The sequence below is a fragment of the Brienomyrus brachyistius genome, unplaced genomic scaffold (genome assembly GCF_023856365.1).
Source record: "Brienomyrus brachyistius isolate T26 unplaced genomic scaffold, BBRACH_0.4 scaffold37, whole genome shotgun sequence".
In the NCBI taxonomy this organism is placed as follows: domain Eukaryota; kingdom Metazoa; phylum Chordata; class Actinopteri; order Osteoglossiformes; family Mormyridae; genus Brienomyrus; species Brienomyrus brachyistius.
The window spans coordinates 195,001-218,472 of record NW_026042312.1 but is presented as its reverse complement, the minus strand read 5'-3'; the positions used below and the strand labels follow the sequence as shown (position 1 = coordinate 218,472).

Genomic DNA, 23,472 nt, shown 5'->3' with positions numbered 1-23,472 from the left:
TAAATATTAGAAAAATTACATATTCTCAACTCGTATTTATGGATTAAGTCTTCGAATGTCATGAAATGACTGTTACTGAGAAGGAGGTGTAGATGTGTAATCCCTTTCTGTCCCCGTGAGTGATAGTGAATAGTGATATTGTGAAGTAGGAAGTCCAGATTATTCCAGATTGGCGTGTATTTACAGGGTCTGAGAGTACAGTTAGTGATTTTAATGGCTTTCCACTGGGCTGTCAGTGCTGTGGAAATGGCAGCACTGTGTTGTTAAAGCAGTTTTGTTTCTTTAATGACATTTTGTTTGTCTGCATGTCTGAGATTTTTACAGTACAGCTGCTCCTGCTGTAACCATGAGCTGCTGTTACTGCTGTAGTGTGACCATTTAGTTACGTCTTGCAGTTGATTTGCTAAGTAATAATTAAGAAAAATGAGCTTGTAATCCACCTTGAGATTTACTTTTCTGTAATGTGGAATGTTTGATTTTGTGTTTTTGTTTTTCCAGCAAAAATGTGGCATTAATGAGTTAAGAGTTTGAAAGAATTTTTCTGAAATTATTCTGGACGAGTAATTTTATTTTTATTGATTGAAGTGGGAGACTCATCTATTGTTTTGAGTAAGGGGGTGTAGTTGAGGGTAACCAAGTCAGAGAGCCTGTGGGAGATGTAGATACCCAAGTACCGGATATTTCCAGTGTAAAATAGACCATCCTGATCAGGTGAATCCCAGGCATCTTCACAGTGAGAATATTATGGGTTTTTTTTCCAGTTTATTGTGTAGTTTGATATATTTTGAAAAGGTATTAATAAAATTAAAATTTCATATATTGAGGGTTTCATAAAAACAACAAGATATCATCTGCATAGAGATTAATTTTGTGTTGACTTATTAGTATGAATTCCATTTATTTCACTGTTCTGTCTTATTGCTGCCACAATTGTTTCTATGAAGATGGCAAACAGTGAAGGAGAGAGTGGGCATGCAGGCCGTCTTCCCCGTCGGAGTGTGAATGCAGGTGATGTGATCCCATCTGTGACACTGTAGCTTTGGCTGAGGTGTACAGTATTTTAACCCAGTGGGTGAACGACTCTCCGAAGCCAAATCTATGCAATGTATTAAAGAAGAATGTCCAACTGACTGTCAGATGCCGTTTCTGCATCTAATGATGTAATCGTGGTTTTAGTATGGGTATGCTGAGCAGTATTGACTAAATTAAATAATCTATGGATGTTGTCCGAGGCATGTCTTGTCTTGATGAAATCTGTCTGATCAGGATGGATTATAGTAGGAATGACTGTCTGTCTGTAACTGAGTGGCGAGAGCTTTTGTAATGATTTTCAAGTCTGTATTCATTTGTGAGAGTGGCGGGTAACTGGAGGGTTGTGTTGGGTCTTTATCAGGTCTCAATAACACTGTAATGGTCGGTAACTGGAGGGCTGTGTTTGGTCTTTTTCAGGTCTCAATAACACTGTAATGGCCAGTAACTGGAGGGTTGTGTTTGGTCTTTATCAGGTTTCAATAACACTGTAATGGTCGGTAACTGGAGGGTTGTGTTGGGTCATTATCAGGTCTCAATAACACTGTAATGGTTGGTAACTGGAGGGCTGTGTTTGGTCTTTATCAGGTCTCAATAACACTGTAATGGTCGGTAACTGGAGGGCTGTGTTTGGTCTTTTTCAGGTCTCAATAACACTGTAATGGCCAGTAACTGGAGGGTTGTGTTTGGTCTTTATCAGGTTTCAATAACACTGTAATGGTCGGTAACTGGAGGGTTGTGTTGGGTCATTATCAGGTCTCAATAACACTGTAATGGCCGGTAACTGGAGGGCTGTGTTTGGTCTTTATCAGGTCTCAATAACACTGTAATGGCCGGTAACTGGAGGGTTGTGTTTGGTCTTTATCAGGTTTCAATAACACTGTAGTGGCCGGTAACTGGAGGGTTGTGTTTGGTCTTTATCAGGTGTCAATAACACTGTAATGGCCGGTAACTGGAGGGTTGTGTTTGGTCTTTATCAGGTGTCAATAATAGTGTAATGGCCGGTAACTGGAGGGTTGTGTTTGGCCTTTATCAGGTTTCAATAACACTGTAGTGGCCGGTAACTGGAGGGTTGTGTTTGGTCTTTATCAGGTTTCAATAACACTGTAATGGCCGGTAACTGGAGGGTTGTGTTGGGTCTTTATCAGGTTTCAGTAACACTGTAATGGCCGGTAACTGGAGGGTTGTGTTGGGTCTTTATCAGGTCTCAATAACACTGTAATGGCCGGTAACTGGAGGGTTGTGTTGGGTCTTTATCAGGTCTCAATAACACTGTAATGGTCACTGTGCTCATGTTTGATGGGATTTGTGATGCATGTTTAATTTCTCTTACCAGTCTATTGAAGAGTGGAGATAATATGTCCCAAAAATGTGTATAGATTTCTGCAGGGTAACCATCCGGTCTGGTGATTGGTTGTTAGGCATTTGGTTGAGGAACTTATGGAGTTCTTCTGATGTTAATGGTGCATCAAGCAGAGGTGGAGATTTCAGGTGTAGGGAGTACAAATCCAGACCAAGATTTTGTTTCAACAAACCAGTTGAGTCTCTGTGACTGTGACTCTTTATATTCATCTGGTTGGTTGAAACAAAATCTTGGTCTGGATTTGTACTCTCTGGACCTGAAATCTCCACCTCTGGCATCAAGGGCATCTGCTGTTTCATTGGTTAATATGGGTAAGTCTAGATTATTTTTAAATGATTCTATATCAACTGGATCTGGTTCTGAGAAGTATAGGTTCTTATAAAATGTTCAAAAGATGTTAATTTTGCGTGATTATTGAAATATTTATTAGAGGAGTCACTTTTGCTTAAAATTAATGCTTGTAATGGTCAGGTGATCTTATTTATTGTGGATTTTTTTTCCATCTTTCTGCAGACTGTCAGGCTGTAGAGTCACAGAAGAAGGCTGTTCTTCCCTGGCTTCAGCTCTGAGGTCAAACCCCTCACACCTGAGAGAGCTGGACCTGAGCTACAATCACCCAGGAGACTCAGGAGTGAAGCTGCTCTCTGCTGTACTGGAGGATCCCAGCTGTAAACTGGAGAAGCTGCAGTGAGTACAGAGTGTGTGTCTGACACGCTACAGATACTTATGCATGTATGTGAAGAAGAGGCACCAATTAATAAATGTATACAGCAGTAGTACTATGTCATTCTGCTTCTCCTATAGTGTGGATCATGGTGGAGAGTGCAGGACCAGACCAGGCTTACAGAAATGTAAGTGTGTTTGCATGTTTTTATTAATAATACCATGAATACTATGTTATGGTTATATTCACACAATTGTTGTGATGAGTGTGGCTTTTTGCACTGTGTGTAGATGGATTTCCATGTTTGTGTTTAGGTGAGTTTCATGTCATTTTAGACAAACATCCAAACGAGAAACAAAAAATCAAAATCATCACCAAAAATACTATCAATTCATTTAATCATTTTAAAAAATATTTTTTGCAAATGCTTTATAGCTGCTTGTATTATCTTCGTGTTTGTGTGGGAGTGTAGGATGGTTAAATATATTCTGAATTAGTTATACATCTTTAATTTCACAAAAAAAGAATCCTTTGCATTTGTTCTTTTTGCGCAGGCCGTGAGTGTATGTGTTTTCTGTGTGAGATTCGTTAGTATTGTCCTAAGGAGGCACCTGTAGGCAGTGAGACCGGACTCTCTCCTCAAGTGCAAAATGTGAATTTGCATTTTTACAGGGTGGTTCTGGAACATTCCTTAAAATTCATGAGAGAATATTACTGATTGGTCACTGAATCACCTAAACCAGGGGAGCCCAAATCCAGTCCTGGAGGGCCAGAGTCCTGCACATTTTTGGGTTTCCCCTCATTTAACACACCTGATTCATCTCCTTGTGCTAATAACCACACAGCTCTTGAGCTGAAGTATTTATGGTGGAAAAGGGAAAGAACTTTGCTACACAGGGTACCGGCCCCCCAGGACTGGATTTGGACACCCCTGCTTTAGGTAGAAGAAACAGGCAGCACAAGTCGATGTTAACTGGCCAATCAGGTAGTGTCCCTCTCATAAATAATAATCAGCCAGTCAATCGTGTAGGGCTTTGCTCATGAATATTAAAAAGTTCTGCTGATCCACGGTGCTAAAAGAAATTAGCGCCCGGGACACACTGGATGTGCGGCGGAAAATATCAAATTTCATTTCGGCGCCCATGTTAACAGATTAGAGCGGCCGCGTGCGTGAGCGAGATGCGGTGCTCACGCCTCGCGGCAGCGGCGCAGCATCTACAGTCACGCGCGCGGTAAGCGGTTCTCTATGGAAGCGTATTGCATTCATCTGGGAAAAAAATCAATTCTGTTTTTCCGAATTAATCAGATAATAATCCCGTTTTTCAAAGCAGTATTTTTCTGAATTAATGAGAACCTTCCTGTTTTTTATGATGCGCGCACGATCTGTGCCGGAATCATCGTTTATATCAGAACCCAGGTCCAAATGTTTATTAAATATCACTTTAAACATGTAATAATATTACTTAAATATTCTGTTATTGATGGCCATTTTCAAGCCGCACGCGCCGGAATTAGCGGTTTGAAGGAAAGACACTGACTTTAGTATTGATCTCTGGTGCCGTTTTGTGGTAAATATGCTTGTGATGAAAATGTCTGATGAATGTCGCTGCTTTGTCATTTTTTAATTAAATTAATTAAGCTGTTAGTTTAGCTCGCGCCCCATTTTGGTGGCTCTTCCCGCCGCCGTCGCGCGCCCACTTTATGTTTCATAAACTTCAGTTCCCGCTTCGTTAGGGGAAGCTGTGCTGTTTTTATATCGTACAGAAACATAAAGTACAGGCGGCCTGATGGGATTAATAATTCTTCCTCCTGCTTACAGACTCCTGCCAGCTGACGCTGGACCCCAACACAGCAAACAGACGCCTGTCTCTGTCAGGGGGGAACAGGAAGGTGACATGGGGGGCAGAGCAGCCATATCCTGATCATCCAGAGAGATTTGACAGCCGCCCCCAAGTTCTGTGCAGAGAGAGTCTGACTGGCCGCTGTTACTGGGAGGCTGAGTGGGATGGAGATGGAGCCCAGATAGGAGTGACTTATAAAGGGATCGGGAGGAAAGGAGGGAGGGACTGTCTGCTTGGATACAATGACAAGTCATGGGGTCTGTGGTGTAATACTGTCAGTTACTCTGTCTGGCACAATAATAAACAGACTTTCATACCCATAAAGCCCTCAGGCTCCCGCAGAGTAGGAGTGTATCTGGACTGGGGGGCTGGTGCTCTGTCCTTCTACAGAGTCTCCTCTGATGGACTGACCCCCCTGCACAGATTCACCTCCTCATTCACTGAGTCCCTCTATCCAGGGTTTGGGGTTCATTATAGAAACTCCTCAGTGTCACTGTGACGTGCTGCTGGTTCTCCTGGCAAAAAGGTCAAATCTCTGCTTTTTAGCCTTTATAATCCTTTTTACTCTGAAATGTACAGTACTGTACAAAAGTCTTAGGCAGGCAAAGAAAATTATGTTTAGATTATCCTCGTGTTGATGTAAAACTATGATATTATGCCTGTCAAAGTGTGTCAGCTTCGCCATTTCAGAACCTCTGCTAAAATCATCCAAGTATTTGCAGTGACCGTCCAGTGCAGCCATGTATTTTTTGACTTGGCCACTAACACACCTCATACAGGTAGTCAATCTCTCACTGACTTTTTAAACCAATATATTTCATTGTTTAATTGAGCTGTTGGTGAAATTTAACAAAATCATGGAACGGCTGAGGTCCCCCTGAGGAGAAGTTTGGGAACTGAAGCGGTGTTCATCTAGCCATCCAACTAGATATCAGTAACTTTTTAGGAAACAGAAGAAATTATTACTAGTTTTTATTGTGTTACTCTTAATTTGCACACATTCTAATGTTAAATTGTGTTTTTTATTCTAAGCCAAAGTACACTTGTTACCCAGATAAACAGCTTCAAACATTTCTTTGGACTGCCTAAGACTTTTACACAGTACTGTATGTTTGACAAAAATAAATGACTGTGTTCAACGAGCTGCATAAACATGAAAAATATAGTTTTATGGTTTTTATCTCTGACTAAAATGTAACTAAATGTAATCCTGATTGGGGGGGGGGGCTTTCCCCCTCCCCTGTATATGTACATTTTATATATTTATGTCCATTTACTGTATTTCCTCCCTGTACAATGACAATAAAGGCTTTCTGTTCTGTCCTATTAATGTCCTGCTTCAGCGTCACCCAAAGCATAACTGAGTAACATAATGAAACCACAGTCTGCTGGATTAAGTTAAATTCACTGCAGCTGAACATAACTAACACAATGACACTTAATCAATGTGAGAGAGAGTAGAAGGATACCACTCACATCAAATTGACAGGTTGGGTCAAAGGTCACGAAGATCAAAGGATTGGGGTCAAAAGAGGGCGGGGCCAGGCAGGGCCCAAGCAAGGTCCAGGTGTGGGCCATGTGACGTCACAAATATTGTTCATGGTTGATAATTTTTCCAGATGTTGGGGATATGAAATTAGTTATGGTTGGTTATTATTTATTCAACTTGACTTAATTCAATTGTGTGCTTATGGATACGAGTGTGATTGTGTCTGAAATGCTATAGCCTGTGTTATGAGGGTGCTGGCACAAAATAATCGAGTGTGACCGTCTGCTGCTGGTGCTCCCGATGGCGCTACCGTGTCGGAAGGTGAATGATTCCGGTCCGGAGCGTGGAAAATGTTGCGGATACTACAGTCCTCTGTGGCTGGGTCTCTGTAGGTTGGGTCTCTGCGGCTCCCCCTCTGTAGACTGGATCTCTGAGGCAGGATCTCTGCGAGCTGACCCTCTGTGGCTGCCCCTCTGTAAGCTGACTCTCTGCAGGGTGCCCCCGCTGTAGGCTGCCCCTCTGTAGGCTGACCCTCTGTAGGCTGGTCCTCTGTGAGCTGGTTGCGTCTGCAAAAGACTCGGACATTCTGTGTTGGAGCGAGTGTTGTATGAGTATGAAAGAAACCCTGTGAAAGTGAGAGAGCATAGATTGAAAGGAGGTGTGTCCGACGCTATCCTCCAATGAACGCCCCTCCTGCAGCGGTTCGGATGTGTGTCTGTGAAAAGTGGCGGGGAGGGGAGAGGGAGCGTGGGGGGTAGTGTGTGACCCCTACCACCGCAGCGCTCCCATGTTTGTGCACCTGTCTGTTGGCTAAGAGACAGAATAGAAAAGCCACACATCAAACTGACATTTTGTCTTACAGTATATAACAAGTTATTTTCCATTTGAAGTTGGGGCGGTCCAGTTGTTTTACCCATATCCTGTTTAGTTTTTCCCATGCACCTGTTATTTTGCCCCGTCGTAGATCATCCCTGGTTCGAGCTTACCGTCGGTGTCTGCGCATAACTACAAACGAAATAAACACCGTGATGATCAAAAGAATTAGGAATCCCCGGTAACCTAAAACTTGACACGACATTAAAGAATCCTAAGAAGAAAAAAAAAGTTCGTCTAACGCAAAAGATGCATGTCGGGAGTACCACGCCCGCCCCCCAGAGGGCCGTGGGTAATATAACAAGCTTCGAGCAGTAGGCCTAACAATAAGAAGTAATACAGAGAATATAGATACAGACATGTCCGACACGCCCGAAATGAAAGATTCTACGGCACGGTCAAAGATGCAGGAGGAGGAGGATGGTGTACGGCCTCCGGGGGCTCCCAAGGAAGATTCGTACGTAGACGGGTACCTACGATGCGAGCGTCGGGATACCTGAGGGCTACCTGGGAGATGCCCAACGGGGATAAACTGATCTGGCTCTTTGACTACGATGAGGAAGAACTGCACATGTTTCAGATCGCCGTAGACGGCACAGACCCCGTGAAAGACGACCCGCATCTACTGAGTTTCTCTGAAGATGAATGGGAAAACTTGAAGTCTATCAGCGTCCCGATGATGAAAGTGACCACCAACCATGACAATCGGGGGAACATCTACAATATGGCCATGCAGTTTAAAAATCCTGACAAAGGTAAAGATCGGAGGACCTTTATAAAGTGGGACGCGACCGGGGAGCTTGGGGACAGAATGCTGAATATATGTCAGCGGCCTAAATGCGATTGTTTTGGGCTGAGAATACCGTTTGTGATTTGGATGCGGATGTTTGAAAAGGGGGATTTCTTCCATTCGCTGTTCAAGGATAGTCGGGGGCGTAAGGAGATGCAAGCGTTGAAAAAACGTGTAATGTAATATCCATGTCTGGGGTGAGCAAAAGATCGGAATGCTAGCAATGGGGAAGAACGGACAACCATTATCAAGTAGTGTAACATTTTACAGATGTTACACCAAATGTATGCATTTATCAAATGTGTTGTTGTTAATTTACCATGAACATAGTTATACATTGTTTATTTTTCAAACATGTTACACAAATTGTATAAATTTATCAGATGAGTTTTTTTTTTGGTAATATAACTTGACCATAGATTTTTAGTCGCACAAATGTTTTAAGAAGTAACATGAAAGTTTTTCAAAGTAAGATGTACAGATGTTTTAAAATGTAACATGAAAGTTTTTCAATGATATACAGATGTTTTAAGACATAACATAAAAGTTTTTTCAAAGTAAGATGTACAGATGTTTTAAAATGTAACATGAAAGTTTTTTCAAAGTAAGATGTAAAGATGTTTTAAGATGTAAGATGTTTGGGTGTTATATTTTCCAGAGGCGTTTTTACAAGAACATTTTGTTATGTGTTTGCAGCCCAAGTGTATTTTTAAAATGTACAAAGTTTTATGCATTCATTCTGTGAATTAGTTTTGAAATCTAATATGAACATGGCTTTTATTTTACAAAAGCAAAGTTGTAAAAATTTTGTAGGCTTTTTATCAAAGGAGATTTTGTTAATGTAACGAAGTTTTTTTTATTTTCAGATTTGCACAAGTGTTTTAAAATGTATCATGTATATGTCTGTTGTATTTTTCAAGCTGGTACAAAAATATTTGTGTACATTTATCAAATGAGTTTTTAAAAATGTAACATGACCGGGTGTTTTATTATTCAAAATAAAAGTTGCACATATGTTTTGTTATATGTATGCAGCACGGTTGTGTTTTTAAAATGTACTAATTTTGTGAGGTGGTGGGAATAAAGCGTATTTAAAGGGGTACCTCTCATGGAATCTACCAATTTTTACCAGCTGATGAACCCTGAGCCACATGGGGACTGGGGGTTTTAACCGTGAGACTCGACACCTAGGCATTAGATCCTTATGTCAGCAATGGTCCCCATGCATGTACCCAGTGTAGGGTCAGGTCCAGAGAACTATGAGTGCACCTGGTTAATAGCATTTATACTACGGGACAGTTGAATGCTTGAATCTGATTGGCTGACGAACGTTCTGAGGTGTGCAATTATTTTCAGGGAAACGCACGCCGAACGTAGTTCCAGGCAGCTCTCTTGACCGCATTACAGTTCCATATCACTTCGCATAGTTAACTGTAATAATATTGCAATAAATAGAAAAATGCAACGAACAAATAAATAATTAAATGAATAAATATACATGCACAAGCTTTTCTGTCTCATTACTGCAATCACACGTCCTTGCACACGCACACTACTGTTACACACTCACACAAAAACGTGTTGTCAGCGCTGCCCTGACGATTTTATCAGTTAGCCTAGTGTAGCAACTTAAAGGCTACACATGACATTTCTCACTAGCGAAGTAATAACAGCGCTGCATCTTAAAGCAGACTTACAGTTTAGAGATGGTGCTTCAGAACACTGTTGAGGGACACACAGAGGTAGCCTAATTCATACAAGCTCTCTCTCTCTCTCTCTGTTTCTCTTTCTCTGTGTCTCTGTCTCTCTCTTTCTAATAACTTCATTATTAACTGCATTAGTCTGCTATCAATGGCTCAAGCCTCCATTGCCAGCTTTAAAATGACGTTTTGGAACTAGCAAAAGAGTCGTTGGATGAGATGCGGAAGAAATAAACCTACTCACAATAGCGATTTAAGTAGAAAAACCGGACGAATCCCTTGAAATATATCATCTGATTGATGTCTTGAGGTGTGGCAACCGTAGTATAAGCGGAATAATTGACTCCGGACCGTTGAATTATTAGAAAATAATGCACACCTGAGGTGTAACGGCCACTCCGCTTCGCATCGTGGCCGCATCACCACCTCGGGTGTGCATTATTTTTTAATAATTCAACGGCCCGTCGACAATTATTCCTTACTTAATTTATAACAGTAGGAGCTAGTGAACTGCATTTAGCAGTCGCATTAAAACACGTTAAAGACTTTCAAGAATAAAGCCTTAATTATTTTTTAATAAAGATGGCTTTTCAGTAAATGTTGGCTTTCCTACAAGGTCACCCCCGAGGCCTATGCTTATAGCATCCGGGTGCCTGATTTGAGATGCTTACTGAGGACGCCATGTTAACACCGGTAACTGAGCTGCACTATGTGTCACACTTAATGAAACTTAGTCCTAATTCAACAGAACCAGTCGTCATCCACTTTGCAGTGAGATTTCTGAGCGAAAAGTGAGCGAAGTTTCATTTTCTTACTTTACCACCTATCGGTTAGTAAGGGAAATGGAGGCGGTAATATGTCGGACACGTCAATGGCACTGAGCGCGAGGGAGTGTGCGGTGTGGCGCGAGCCGCTAGCTGATGTAACGCTGCGAACAGTGGGGCTCTTACATTTTTAAGATGCGGCTAACTATCCCCGAGACACTTTAGCCAGGTTCGTGTATATTTGCTCTTAATGCTGCTGGCAACGCCAGGAGGGAGCTGGCCAGCAATAACATTTTTAGCTGCTTTTAAAGCTTGCTGTATTTTTCATTCAGTACATACACTAATTATTCAAGAATATTCTAATGGAACGGTAATTCAACATGTACTCTACCAGCAAGAAATATTCAGCATACAACACAATGTTTTAAGCAGCAGATATGCTTTAATCACAGGACTTGTTCACCATGTCATATTAGCCAAACAGTCTTTTGTCCTGACAAACTGCAACTACAAGGGACGTATCCAACAAATGGTCATATATATCATGCCTTCAGAAATTCATGACACACTGTTTGATATTATATGGCTGTGAACCCATATAGACACCATGCAGTGTTAATTTAACACTGGTACATTTGCTGTGTACTTTTAATAAGTCAACTATTTAGCAGAGCTGGGCAGCTTTATAGCTATTCAGAGTTTCTGTCAGTTTTTGAAATCCCAATAAGCGCTAAAGTTTGCCATTGTTTTTGATATAATCCCTGATGGAGTAGTTATGTTGTTGAAGAATTTTGTTCCATCTATGGATCCTGTTGAATCTGCTGTTGGTAAGGTGTGTTTTTCTATACATGCTTTTCAAGAAATAATAATTAAAAAATCAGGACATTCTTTACCCAAAACTACACCTTTGTTCCATATGTTGTTTCATACTGGAATGGCATAGCGGATAATATACCTTGGAAAAAGGTGTGGACTTTACCTTCTAAGTTTTTATTAACAAATAATGTAGAAGAAGTCACCTTTAAATTGACACATAAAGTTTATCCGTCCAAATATTTTCAATCTAAAAGGATCAGAGAGATTGACACCAGCTGTTATTTCTGTGAATGTGACTGCAAAACTAATGTTCGTTTATTTTGGTCTTGCCCTTTTTCTGAAAAATTCTGCTCTGATATGCTTAACATGATACAAACAAATGTATGTCATAATTTTCAGTTTTCTTGTAAAGATGTTTTTTGCGGGTTTTTTGTGACTGGAAGAATACATGTCACGATCGCCGTCGGGCGAGTATGGAAGATTATAAGCACAAAAATTCAAATGGCAATTCATTTTGCAATTGTCAATTCAATATTCAACCAGAGCATGCATTTGTCATTTCAATATTTAATCTGTGCATGTAATTTGAAAATATGTTTTGCAATCGGCAATTCAATGTGCAAAGTGCTTATGAAATCCTTAATTAATTTCATAATGTTTTGAATAAAAAATAGAATGACAATTCACTGAATTGCATTTCGTTTTGCCATGGGCTTTTTGCCTCTTTATTCAAATGGCAATTCATTTGGCAATTGTCAATTCAATATTCAATCAGAGCATGCATTTGTCATTTCAATATTTAATCTGTGCATGTAATTTGAAAATACATTCTGCAATCGGCATTTCAATGTGCAAAGTGCTTATGAAATCCTTAATTCATTTAAAAATATTTTGAATAACAAATAGAAATAGAATAACACCCCTCCTGGAGCCGACACCTTATCGTGGTGGAGGGGTTTGCGTGTTACAATGATCCCAGGAGCTATGTTGTCTGGGGCTTTATGCCCCTGGTAGGGTCACCCAAGGCAAACAGGTCCTGGGTGAGGAACCAGACGAAGTACGGCTCAAAAAACCTCTTATGATGAGAAAAATCTTGGATTCACGGTTTCCCTTGCCCGGACGCGGGTCACCGGGGCCCCCCCCTGGAGCCAGGCCTGGGGGTGGGGCTCGATGGCGAGCGCCTGGCGGCCAGGCCTACACCCATGGGGCCTGGTCGGGCGCAGCCCGAACAAGGCACGTGGGTCCCCCCTCCAATGGGCTCACCACCCATGGGAGGGGCCATAGGGGTCGGGTGCGAAGTGATCTGGGCGGCGGCCAAAGGCGGGGACCTTGGCGGTCCGATCCTCGGCTGCAGAAGCTAGCTCTAGGGACATGGAATGTCACCTCTCTGATGGGGAAAGAGCCTGAGCTGGTGCGCGAGGTTGTGAAGTTCCGGCTAGATATAGTCGGACTCACCTCGACGCACGGCTTGGGCTCTGGAACCAGTCTCCTTGAGGGGGGTTGGACCCTTTTCCACTCTGGAGTTGCCCGCGGGGAGAGGCGCCGAGCGGGCGTGGGCATACTTATTGCCCCCAGGCTGGGCGCCTGTACATTGGGGTTTACCGCAGTGGACGAGAGGGTAGCCTCCCTCCGCCTTCGGGTGGGGGGACGGGTCCTGACTGTTGTTTGCGCTTATGCGCCAAACAGCAGTTCGGAATACCCACCCTTTTTGGAGTCCTTGGAAGGGGTGTTGGAGAGCGCTCCTCCTGGGGACTCCCTTGTTCTGCTGGGGGACTTCAATGCTCACGTGGGCAGCGACAGTGAGACCTGGAGGGGCGTGATTGGGAGGAACGGCCCCCCCGATCTGAACCCGAACGGTGTTTTGTTATTGGACTTCTGTGCTCGTCACGGACTGTCCATAATGAACACCATGTTCAAGCATAAGGGTGTCCATATGTGCACTTGGCACCAGGACACCCTAGGCCGCAGTTCGATGATCGACTTTGTAGTCGTGTCGTCGGACTTGCGGCCGCATGTTTTGGACACTCGGGTGAAGAGAGGGGCGGAGCTGTCAACCGATCACTACCTGGTGGTGGGTTGGCTCCGCTGGTGGGGGAGGAAGCCGGCCAGGCCTGGCAGGCCCAAGCGTATAGTGAGGGTCTGCTGGGAACGTCTGGCGGAATCCCCTGTCAGGGAGAGTTTCAACTCCTACCTCCAGCAGAACTTCTCCCATATCCCGGGGGAGGCGGGGGACATTGAGTCCGAATGGGCCATGTTCCGTGCCTCCATTGTGGAGGCGGCTGACCAGAGCTGCGGCCGCAAGGTGGTCGGTGCCTGTCGCGGCGGTAATCCCCGAACCCGCTGGTGGACACCGGTGGTAAGGGATGCCGTCAAGCTGAAGAAGGAGTCTTATCGGGCCTTTCTGGCCTGTGAGACTCCAGACGCAGCTGACGGCTACCGGCAGGCCAAGCGGAATGCGGCTTTGGCGGTCGCTGAGGCAAAAACTCGGGTGTGGGAGGAGTTTGGTGAAGCCATGGAGAACGACTTCCGGACGGCTTCGAGGAGATTCTGGTCCACCATCCGGCGGCTCCGGGCGGGAAAGCAGTGCAGCATCAACACTATTTATGGTGGGGATGGTGCGCTGCTGACCTCAGCTCGGGACGTTTTGGGTCGGTGGAGGGAGTACTTCGAAGACCTCCTCAATCCCACCGACACGCCTTCCAATATGGAAGCAGAGTGTGGGGACTTGGGGGTGGACTCGCCTATCTCGGGGGTGGAGGTCGCTGAGGTGGTCAAAAAGCTCCTCGGTGGCCGGGCCCCGGGGGTGGACGAGATTCGCCCAGAGTTCCTCAAGGCTCTGGATGCTGCGGGGCTGTCCTGGTTGACACGCATCTGCAGCATCGCGTGGACATCGGGGGCAGTACCTCTGGACTGGCAGACCGGGGTGGTGGTCCCCCTCTTTAAGAAGGGGGACCAGAGGGTGTGCTCCAACTACAGGGGGATCACACTCCTCAGCCTCCCTGGCAAGGTCTATTCGGGGGTCCTGGAAAGGAGGGTCCGCCGGATTGTCGAACCTCGGATTCAGGAGGAGCAGTGTGGTTTTCGCCCTGGCCGTGGAACAGTGGACCAGCTCTATACTCTCAGCAGGGTTCTGGAGGGTTCATGGGAGTTTGCCCGACCAGTCTACATGTGTTTTGTGGACTTGGAAAAGGCATTCGACCGTGTCCCTCGTGGGGTCCTGTGGGGAGTGCTCCGGGAGTATGGGGTACCGGGCTCCCTTTTAAGGGCGGTTCGGTCCCTGTATGACCGGTGCCAGAGTTTGGTCCGCATGGGCGGCAATAAGTCGGACTCGTTTCCGGTGAGGGTTGGACTCCGTCAGGGCTGCCCTTTGTCACCGATTCTGTTCATAGTTTTTATGGACAGAATTTCTAGGCGCAGCCAGGGCGTTGAGGGTGTCCGGTTCGGTGACCTCAGGATTAGGTCTCTGCTTTTTGCGGATGATGTGGTTCTGTTGGCCTCATCGAGCCGTGACCTTCAGCTCTCACTGGAGCAGTTCGCAGCCGAGTGCGAAGCGGCTGGGATGAGAATCAGCACCTCCAAATCCGAGACCATGGTTCTCAGCCGGAAAAGGGTAGAGTGCTCTCTCCGGGTTGGGGATGGGGTCCTCCCCCAAGTGGAGGAGTTTAAGTATCTCGGGATCTTGTTCACGAGTGGGGGAACGATGGAGCGGGAGATCGACAGGCGGATCGGTGCGGCGTCAGCAGTCATGCGGGCGCTGCATCGGTCTGTCATGGTGAAGAGAGAGCTGAGCCAAAAGGCGAAGCTCTTGATTTACCAGTCGATCTACGTTCCTACCCTCACCTATGGTCATGAGCTTTGGGTAGTGACCGAAAGAACGAGATCGCGGGTACAAGCGGCCGAAATGAGTTTCCTCCGCAGGGTGGCTGGGCTCTCCCTTAGAGATAGGGTGAGGAGCTCAGTCATTCGGGAGGGACTCAGAGTAGAGTCTCTGCTCCTCCGCATCGAGAGGAGCCAGATGAGGTGGCTCGGGCATCTGATCAGGATGCCTCCGGGACGCCTCCCTGGGGAGGTATTCCGGGCATGTCCCACTGGGAGGAGGCCCCGGGGAAGACCCAGGACACGCTGGAGAGACTATGTCTCTCGGCTGGCCTGGGAATGCCTCGGGGTCCCCCCAGAGGAGCTGGACGAAGTGGCCGGGGAGAGGGAAGTCTGGGTCTCCCTGCTGAGGCTGCTGCCCCCGCGACCCGACTCTGGATTAAGCGGGAGATGATGGATGGATGGATGGAAATAGAATAACAAATCACTGAATTGCATTTCGTATTACCATGGGCTTTTTGCCTCTTTATTCAAATGGCAATGGCGTCCCCGGGAATTGCATTGCATGTTCGGGAGAAAACTTTTACAGTGTGGTGGTGGGGGGGGGGGGGGTAAGGGTGCCTGGACAACGGGCTCAATTTGCAATTCCCAACTGTCAGACCGCTCATCAAGGTGGACCTTCATTAACGACGTCACTTCCTTGTTTAGGGCCTCGCTAGCATTCAACGGATTTGTTCGTTTAGTTAGAATGAGTAATGGCGGCAGAAGAGCTTGCAGTAAATATTTCTGCCCACCCCTCAGAGAGCATATCATGACCGTGCTTTTTTTTTATGATTTAAAAAAAAAAAAAAAAAAGAAGAAAAACGGAGGGAAGCGGGACCGGCGCACGGACAGAGTCGGTCCCTCACGACACCGGCTGATCGCCTGACAAGCGGCGCAGGCTCTCGGTCTGATAAGCGGAACGCCGATCGGCTCTGTCTTTCAACAGCAGGGGGCAGTAGAGGTGCACCGTTCCCAGAAACACTGCAATACCGGGTCGATGCGTGGAGCGGACGGGGCAAGCCCCACTTCCGGCTCCCTGTTCCAAAAATCCGTTTAATATGTGGTCCCCTCCATGGGGGACGTATCAGATATTAAACTGATAAGAACAGATTTTTTTTTTTTTTTTTTTCCATGCTTTATTAAACAGTTCTGTACATTTTAAAGTCACACAATAAAACACCTTTAAAACAATATTAAACAAATATATTACAGAACCATTCCCTATAGGATAAGCAAAACATAACAATAAAAACAAGCAATACATATACACACTTTAAAATCTAATTACAATCATATGGCCATTAACATAATTAAAATGTCACCTCAAATGCAAGCCATTAAAATATTAAAACCTTAAAAATGGAACAGACCCGTAGACCTCAGGCCTCGGCACAAGGGTCGGGTTAAAACAGGGTTATGCATCATCCTAAAACACATAAAATCAATGGCCTCAGGCTAAAAAACTGGTTAGTCACAGACATGGCACAGCACATAGAATAAAATGTTAATAAATACAGTTAATGTTAATACATAAAGGTGCTAAAAGTGACCAACCACAGCCGTGCTCAATCTCAGTACATGCAGTTAATTAAAAGAATATTTGCAACACCATACACGCACAAAAAACAAAGCACACTTACCTAAAACCCAAAGTACCTCCTGTGTGCTTCAGGACAGTGCGTCATGTCGACCCTGTAGGATGGAGCGTCACCACCTAAATGAAACGGGGCTAAAGCCAAAAGAGGCCCTTCCACCTCTCCTTGGCCTCGTGGTAGCCCCGTTGGATGACGTCGGTCTCCATCCTGAAACCCAAATCGGCCCGGATTTTGCGGAATACCCCTTGTGCCTCCAGACGAACCCCTCTGCGGATGAGCGCGGTCCTGGCATTCCAAAGCTCTCGCTTGGTAATGCTGACCAGCAGCCACATCCAGGGGCCGAAGGGGTTATGGAGGTTGGGGTCCCACCCCTTCAACACCTTGTCGTAGGTCAGACCGGGCTGCGGGTCTACACGTCCACACAGGCCCGCTACCAACCCCCAGACTCTCTGTGCATGCCCGCAGTCCCAAAACACGTGCTTGATGGTCTCATCCTCGCTGCACTCGGGCCTGGGGCAGCGGGGGTGTCTGGTCAGCTTATGCCTGTGCAAGACGTCCCTGACTGGCAGCTTACCATGAAGGCACTGCCAGTTCAGGTCCTGCAGCCTGTGATCCAAACCCTTAGGCTGGATTCTCGCCCATGTGCCTTCCTCCAGGCCCAACATGGCCCGAGTCTCCCTATGACCAAGCAAAGCCTTGTAAAGGGCTCTGTGCTTGGTCAGGGCCTCCGTCTTGACACCTGCCGGAATAGACTTACTCCACTTGACAGCGTGGCTGTAGTGGACCGGCAGGGTCTCAGCCTTAGGGCCGAGGTTGGTCCACGACGTCACCAGACGTCTCATGGGGAGAGCCAGCCACAGACGCACAAAGTGCTGATGGGGGTGCTCGAGGGGAGCTGCCAGGCGCGTGCAGAGCTGCGAGAAGAACAGGCAGTCAAGCTTGAGAGGAAAGTCAATAACGTCCCTCCCCCCACTGTCCTTTCCGAGATACAACACTTCCCTACGCACGTACTCATACCTGCCCCCCCAGACGAGGTTAAAAACGTCCCCCGTCAGGCCCCTCCGCATGAAGCGGGGCAAAGGGTACACATGTGCAAGGTAGAGCAGGGTGGGAAGAATATCCACTTTTAAGGCTAAAACCTTACCTTGGAAGGACAGGGACCTGGACTTCCACAGTCCGATCTTCCGCCTGGCGATCGCCAACCGCTCCTCCCAGTTCAACCGGGCGGCACCATCCGAAAGGAAGTTGACCCCCAAAACTTTGAGAGGACCGTCACAGAGGGTGAGACCACCTGCGACGTCCTCCCTCGCCTTCCAGCTGCCGAAATACTTGGCCACCGACTTACTGAGGTTGAGCGTCGCGCCAGAGGCCCAACCGAACGCGTGAACGAGGCTCAAGGCATGACCGAGAGACTGATCCGAGCAGACGAAAAGCGTGGTGTCGTCTGCATACTGGGTCAGTTTAACAGTTGTCCCCCGACTTCCTGGGATAAGAATGCCATCGACCCCGGGGTGGGTGCGAATGGCGCACGCCAGTGGCTCTATATAGAGCGCGTAGAGGAGGGGGGAGAGGGGACATCCCTGCCTCACTCCACTCCGCTGGGGCACCAAATCACTCAGGAAGCCATTGATAACAACATGGCTCCCAACTTCGTTATACAAAGTGTGTAACCACCCCAGATAATTGGGCCCGAAGCCAAACTTACCCAATACTTTGAACAGGAAGCGGTGATCTACCCGGTCGAAGGCTTTCTCCTGGTCCAAGCTGACCAGCAGGAGAGGGAGGTTCCTATCCTCCACCCAGGCGATGGCGTCGCGGATGAGGTGGAGATTCCACGTCGCCGATCGACCCGGTACTCCACACGTCTGGTCGCTGTGAACCAGATGAGCCATGGCCTTCTTCAGGCGTTCGGTAAGGGTCTTTGCGATGAGCTTTGTGTCTACACAAAGCATGGTCAGGGGCCTCCAGTTGCCAAGGTCGGCCCGATCGCCCTTCTTGTGCAACAAAGAGAGGACCCCCGACCTCATGCTCCTAGTGAGCAAACCCCGGCGCTGAACGTCCTCTACAACCTGCAGTAATTCCGGCCCGAGGACATCCCAAAAGGTGGAATAAAATTCCACCGGGAGCCCATCAAGGCCAGGTACCTTGCGGCGGTTCATCTTGCCAAGCACTGCGGTCAGCTCGGCCAAGGTGATGGGGGCTTCTAAGCCGTCCCGGATGTCACTGGGAAGACAAGGTGAGATGTTATCTAGGAAGCGCTCCCCAGCAACCGGGTCCGTATCCCTAACATTAAAAAGGTTAAGGTAAAACAATTTAGCAACCTCCAGCATGTCTGATGTATCCTTGACTATACTGCCATTTGAGGCACGGAGAGAGCTAAAGCTCTTCTCCTCCCGGGCTTCCCTGGCTCTGTAGAAAAAAAAAGAATTGCACTTTTCATTATTTTCCACCTCAAATATTTTGTCGCGGAGCATTTGGGCCGAGGCAGCCTGTTCATGCAGGCGCCTCAGCTCACCCTTTATGTCAAGCAGCCGCTCGTGGTTGATGGTGCCCCCGTTGTTGTGAGCGGCGTATTCATCCCGCAACCTTCTCTCCAGCCGCCGAATGGAGAACTTCTTCTCCATCCTGCGCTGCTTGCTGTACTGCATGGAGAAGGTTCGGATCCTGTCCTTCACACTCTCCCACCATTCGGCCACGGAGGGGAAGGTAGGCTTGTCCTTCTGCCACTCGGAGAAGTGATCTAAAAAAAGGTGTCTAAAATCTCTCTCCTCCAAGATCTGCAGGTTCATTTTCCAATAGCCGCCCCCATATACAGGGGCGTCTATGGAGACAGTGGCCTCCACTGCCAGATGGTCAGTGGGCCACTGTGGGGAGAGGGACACCTTTTTAAAAACAACGGGGGGTGAAGCTAAAATGTAGTCGATGCGGCTGCTGGCTCCGCGACTATTATGCCAGGTGAAGCCCGGCATGCTGGGGTTGCATGTTTTAAAACCGTCAACAAGTTTAAAGGAACGAATAAAATGGCGAAAATGCCCTGAGCTGACATCCTGTCTTCCCTCCAACGAGATGTTAAAGTCCCCTCCTAAAATCAAGTGTCGATCTGTGACACAGAACGGGGACAACTCTTCAAAGAGAGTTATACGGGACGAGGCCTCCACCGGAGCGTAGACACATATGGCCCGGAGGCGCTGTCCCCTCCATGTGGCGTCCACTCCCAAAACCCTGCCCTGAAGGACGGTAAACGCACTTACTTCTTCAAAGGCGCGGTCGCCAAAAAGGATCCCGACGCCTGAGGAGTGGACGCCACCTACGCTCCAGTAGGATCTACCCCTCTTCCACTGTCGTGAAAAGAGAGCCTCGTCCCGCTGGTCCCGGAGGTGGACTTCCTGCAGAAAACAAATGCTGAAGGGAGAAGATGCCAGCTGGTTAAAAACAGATGTACGTTTTAAAATGTTCCTCAAACCCCTTACATTCAAGGTGACAATGTTAAAATTGGCCATAGAATGTTAAAATAATAAAATACAATTAAAAACAACAAACTAAAATAATAAAAGCCAGCCATTAAAAACAATACTGTCCTACTGCCCCCCCTCCTCAGCCAACCTCAAAAGGTCCCCCAATTCCAGCCCCCCCAGGTACTCCTGTTCATTAGCAGTGTCCTGTTGACCGCTGTACTCCTGGGGGGGTGCAGGGGACTGTCCCAAGTCCCACACCAGACGGGGGGCCTCTAACATCGGGGAGGGGGGACACTGTCGGCCTTGGTCCCCGGCCGCCACTGCTGGCGAGGTGGCCGGCGGAGGGCTGGATGCGTCGGGTTGCGCCTCCCTTCTGCTCTTCTTCCTCCCCCGGGGGGATGCACCGCTCTTCTTCCTCCTGCTGCTGACGCCTGGAGCCAGGGCGAGCTGCTCCACCTTGTTCGGAGACCCCTCCTGCATTGGTGTCGCACTCGAAGGGGCCTCCTCCACCTCGACCAGGGCTTCTCCTCCTGCCCCCGTCGCCGGCTGTTCCTGCCCAGTCGTGGGGGCTAGAGCTCCCCCACCATTCTCCGTGCCGACTGCTCTGTTACCCGACAGAGCGTCGGCATATGTAGTCTTTTTCTGTGGGCAGGAACGAGCCAGATGGTCCTCGCCGTTACAGTGTTTGCAGCGACGGGGGCCCTTGCAGTCCCTGGCCATGTGCCCCGACTCCAGGCAGTTGCGGCAGCGCAGGTTGGCGCATCCCTCCAGGGTGTGTCCAAAACTGTGGCACTGCCGGCAGAAGGGAGGCTGTCCAGAATAAAAAAGGTATGCCTTATTGCCCTGTAAAGTAAAATAGGCTGGGGGGTGGCTAAAACCGCCTGCGCCATTAGCGTCCGGGCGCAGGCGGGCCTGGAACTGGCGTCGGCCAGTCCAGATCCCCAGCTCATCCCGGATGTCCCTGTGGCCAGGAAGAAGATCCACATACTTTGTCAGAAATTGGGAAACGGCCTCGGCGGTAACATGCGGGTTGAAACAATGGACTGTTATTACCCGCTTGTCGGGCCACCACAGCGGCTCGATGTTGTAACGTCCGAGGAGGGGGTGCTGGGCCCCCTCCTTGCTCCGCTCCAGGACCTTGGTGTAACTCTCGTCGGTGGACAAGGTGACCTCGAAGAAGCGGAAGGGCCCATTCCGCTGTACGCAGAGGATGTCCTGCATCTGAAGGCCCAACGCTCCAAAGGCCACCTCCCGGATGAAGGCCAGCCGGTCGGGGAAGGTGCCCACCTCCTCCTCAGCCCTCCAGCAGAACCGGGCGGTATTCCGCAGGCCACCGCCTGCTACCAGCCACGGCCCGCTGAAGGGCTTCCTCGATGGTCCGCCGGCCGTTGCCATCCGGGAAGGTCCACCGACGTCGCCGCTGGAGCAGAGTCCTTCCGCCGCCGTGGTCCCGACGTCCGCCGTCCGCCAATCCGGGATGAGCCGAGCAGAGCTAAACTATAAAAGCAGCTAAAAAATAAAAACACCAGTTCGCCCAGCAGGGCGGTGGGCAAGCCACCAGCCACTGCGGGATCCCCAGCCTAATAAAAACAGAAATAAAAGCAGGGATAAAAGGCTAAAAAGGAAGGCACGGGTCGCCCCGTGGCAGCGGCGGTCAAGCCACCTACTGGTCACGCCTTAGGTTCACCGTGCCTTCCTCTAAAAAACCCAACGCAGTCCGTAAAAAGCGGTAAAAAGTCAATAAAATCCACTTGATCTTAGCCAAAAGGCCGAGAAGCGATGCCCGCAGACTGCGCCCCGCCGGGCTCCGGCATGCGGGACGCCGACGGAGCAGGCGCGGCTGGGTCCTCGCCAGCCTCTCTGGGAGGTGGCGCCCGGCGAGACCACGCACGATCCCAGAGGACCAGAAACACGCCACTGGGCAGATAGAGCCGGCCGCTAAGCCGGGCACAGTCTTACTTTGATACAGCGGCGGTGCAGCTCTGCTTGCACAGAGCCTCCAAAAATACAGTGAACTCATCGCTATCCCTCTCCACGGAAATCTTTAGTAAAAGGCGAAAGATTTATACGGGATGAAGAGAGACCCGAGTCGATGCAGAGCCGTCGCTCAGCAGGTGGCCGCTAGCCGGGCCTCCGTGACGCCCCCGCTCGGGGTTGAATTCTCGGGGGCGTCGCAGCCACCGGCCTCGGGGCCCCGACTCCTCCCTGTCCTCCTGGCATCTGAAAGATCAGCAATCATGTAAACGGACATGAGAGAAAATTCAAAAGGCAAAGATGACGGCCTGCCTTACCTCAGCACAGCTGCCCACCCCTCAGAGAGCATATCATGACCGTGCTTTTTTTTTATGATAAAAAAAAAAAAAAAAAGAAGAAAAACGGAGGGAAGCGGGACCGGCGCACGGACAGAGTCGGTCCCTCACGACACCGGCTGATCGCCTGGCGAGCGGCGCGGGCTCTCGGTCTGATAAGCGGAACGCCGATCGGCTCTGTCTTTCAACAGCAGGGGGCAGTAGAGGTGCACCGTTCCCAGAAACACTGCAATACCGGGTCGATGCGTGGAGCGGACGGGGCAAGCCCCACTTCCGGCTCCCTGTTCCAAAAATCCGTTTAATATGTGGTCCCCTCCATGGGGGACGTATCAGATATTAAACTGATAAGAACAGATACTACACTTGATCTTAGCCAAAAGGCCGAGAAGCGATGCCCGCAGACTGCGCCCCGCCGGGCTCCGGCATGCGGGACGCCGACGGAGCCGGCGCGGCTGGGTCCTCGCCAGCCTCTCTGGGAGGTGGCGCCCGGCGAGACCACGCACGATCCCAGAGGACCAGAAACACGCCACTGGGCAGATAGAGCCGGCCGCTAAGCCGGGCACAGTCTTACTTTGATACAGCGGCGGTGCAGCTCTGCTTGCACAGAGCCTCCAAAAATACAGTGAACTCATCGCTATCCCTCTCCACGGAAATCTTTAGTAAAAGGCGAAAGATTTATACGGGATGAAGAGAGACCCGAGTCGATGCAGAGCCGTCGCTCAGCAGGTGGCCGCTAGCCGGGCCTCCGTGACGCCCCCGCTCGGGGTTGAATTCTCGGGGGCGTCGCAGCCACCGGCCTCGGGGCCCCGACTCCTCCCTGTCCTCCTGGCATCTGAAAGATCAGCAATCATGTAAACGGACATGAGAGAAAATTCAAAAGGCAAAGATGACGGCCTGCCTTACCTCAGCACAGCTGCCCACCCCTC

At 48.4% G+C, this 23,472-nt stretch overlaps 2 protein-coding genes, 1 long non-coding RNA gene and 4 other non-coding genes across 7 annotated transcripts in view; 2 read left to right on the top strand and 5 right to left on the bottom strand.

The window, feature by feature from the left end:
- Nucleotides 1-781: 781 nt before the first annotated feature.
- On the top strand, nt 782-2,892 carry LOC125722258 (uncharacterized). The gene is made up of 3 exons (XR_007386239.1): nt 782-1,393; nt 1,786-1,841; nt 2,122-2,892. It is a non-coding gene; the product is annotated as an uncharacterized LOC125722258 (long non-coding RNA).
- Nucleotides 2,893-2,906: 14 nt separating this feature from the next.
- The window catches only part of LOC125722255 (stonustoxin subunit beta-like), a gene marked incomplete at its 5' end in the record, with an annotated part of 198,601 nt that continues 178,035 nt past the window's right edge, over nt 2,907-23,472 (top strand). Inside the window, 3 exons of the mRNA XM_048998469.1 lie at nt 2,907-3,079; nt 3,197-3,243; nt 4,876-5,423. Of these exons, the coding sequence (XP_048854426.1) occupies nt 2,907-3,079; nt 3,197-3,243; nt 4,876-5,396 (741 nt within the window). The remainder of the gene's footprint in view (nt 3,080-3,196; nt 3,244-4,875; nt 5,424-23,472) is intronic.
- LOC125722304 (U2 spliceosomal RNA) lies at nt 16,144-16,338 on the bottom strand. Its single transcript, XR_007386279.1, has one exon. It is a non-coding gene; the product is annotated as a U2 spliceosomal RNA (small nuclear RNA).
- The window catches only part of LOC125722243 (uncharacterized), a 29,485-nt gene continuing 24,489 nt past the window's right edge, over nt 18,477-23,472 (bottom strand). The window contains exon 5 of the transcript XR_007386236.1: nt 18,477-19,191. The gene's annotated coding sequence lies outside the window, so the exon portion shown is untranslated. The remainder of the gene's footprint in view (nt 19,192-23,472) is intronic.
- On the bottom strand, nt 22,216-22,329 carry LOC125722316 (U5 spliceosomal RNA). The gene has a single exon (XR_007386291.1). It is a non-coding gene; the product is annotated as a U5 spliceosomal RNA (small nuclear RNA).
- Nucleotides 22,748-22,939, bottom strand: LOC125722289 (U2 spliceosomal RNA). The gene has a single exon (XR_007386264.1). It is a non-coding gene; the product is annotated as a U2 spliceosomal RNA (small nuclear RNA).
- On the bottom strand, nt 23,137-23,250 carry LOC125722315 (U5 spliceosomal RNA). The gene has a single exon (XR_007386290.1). It is a non-coding gene; the product is annotated as a U5 spliceosomal RNA (small nuclear RNA).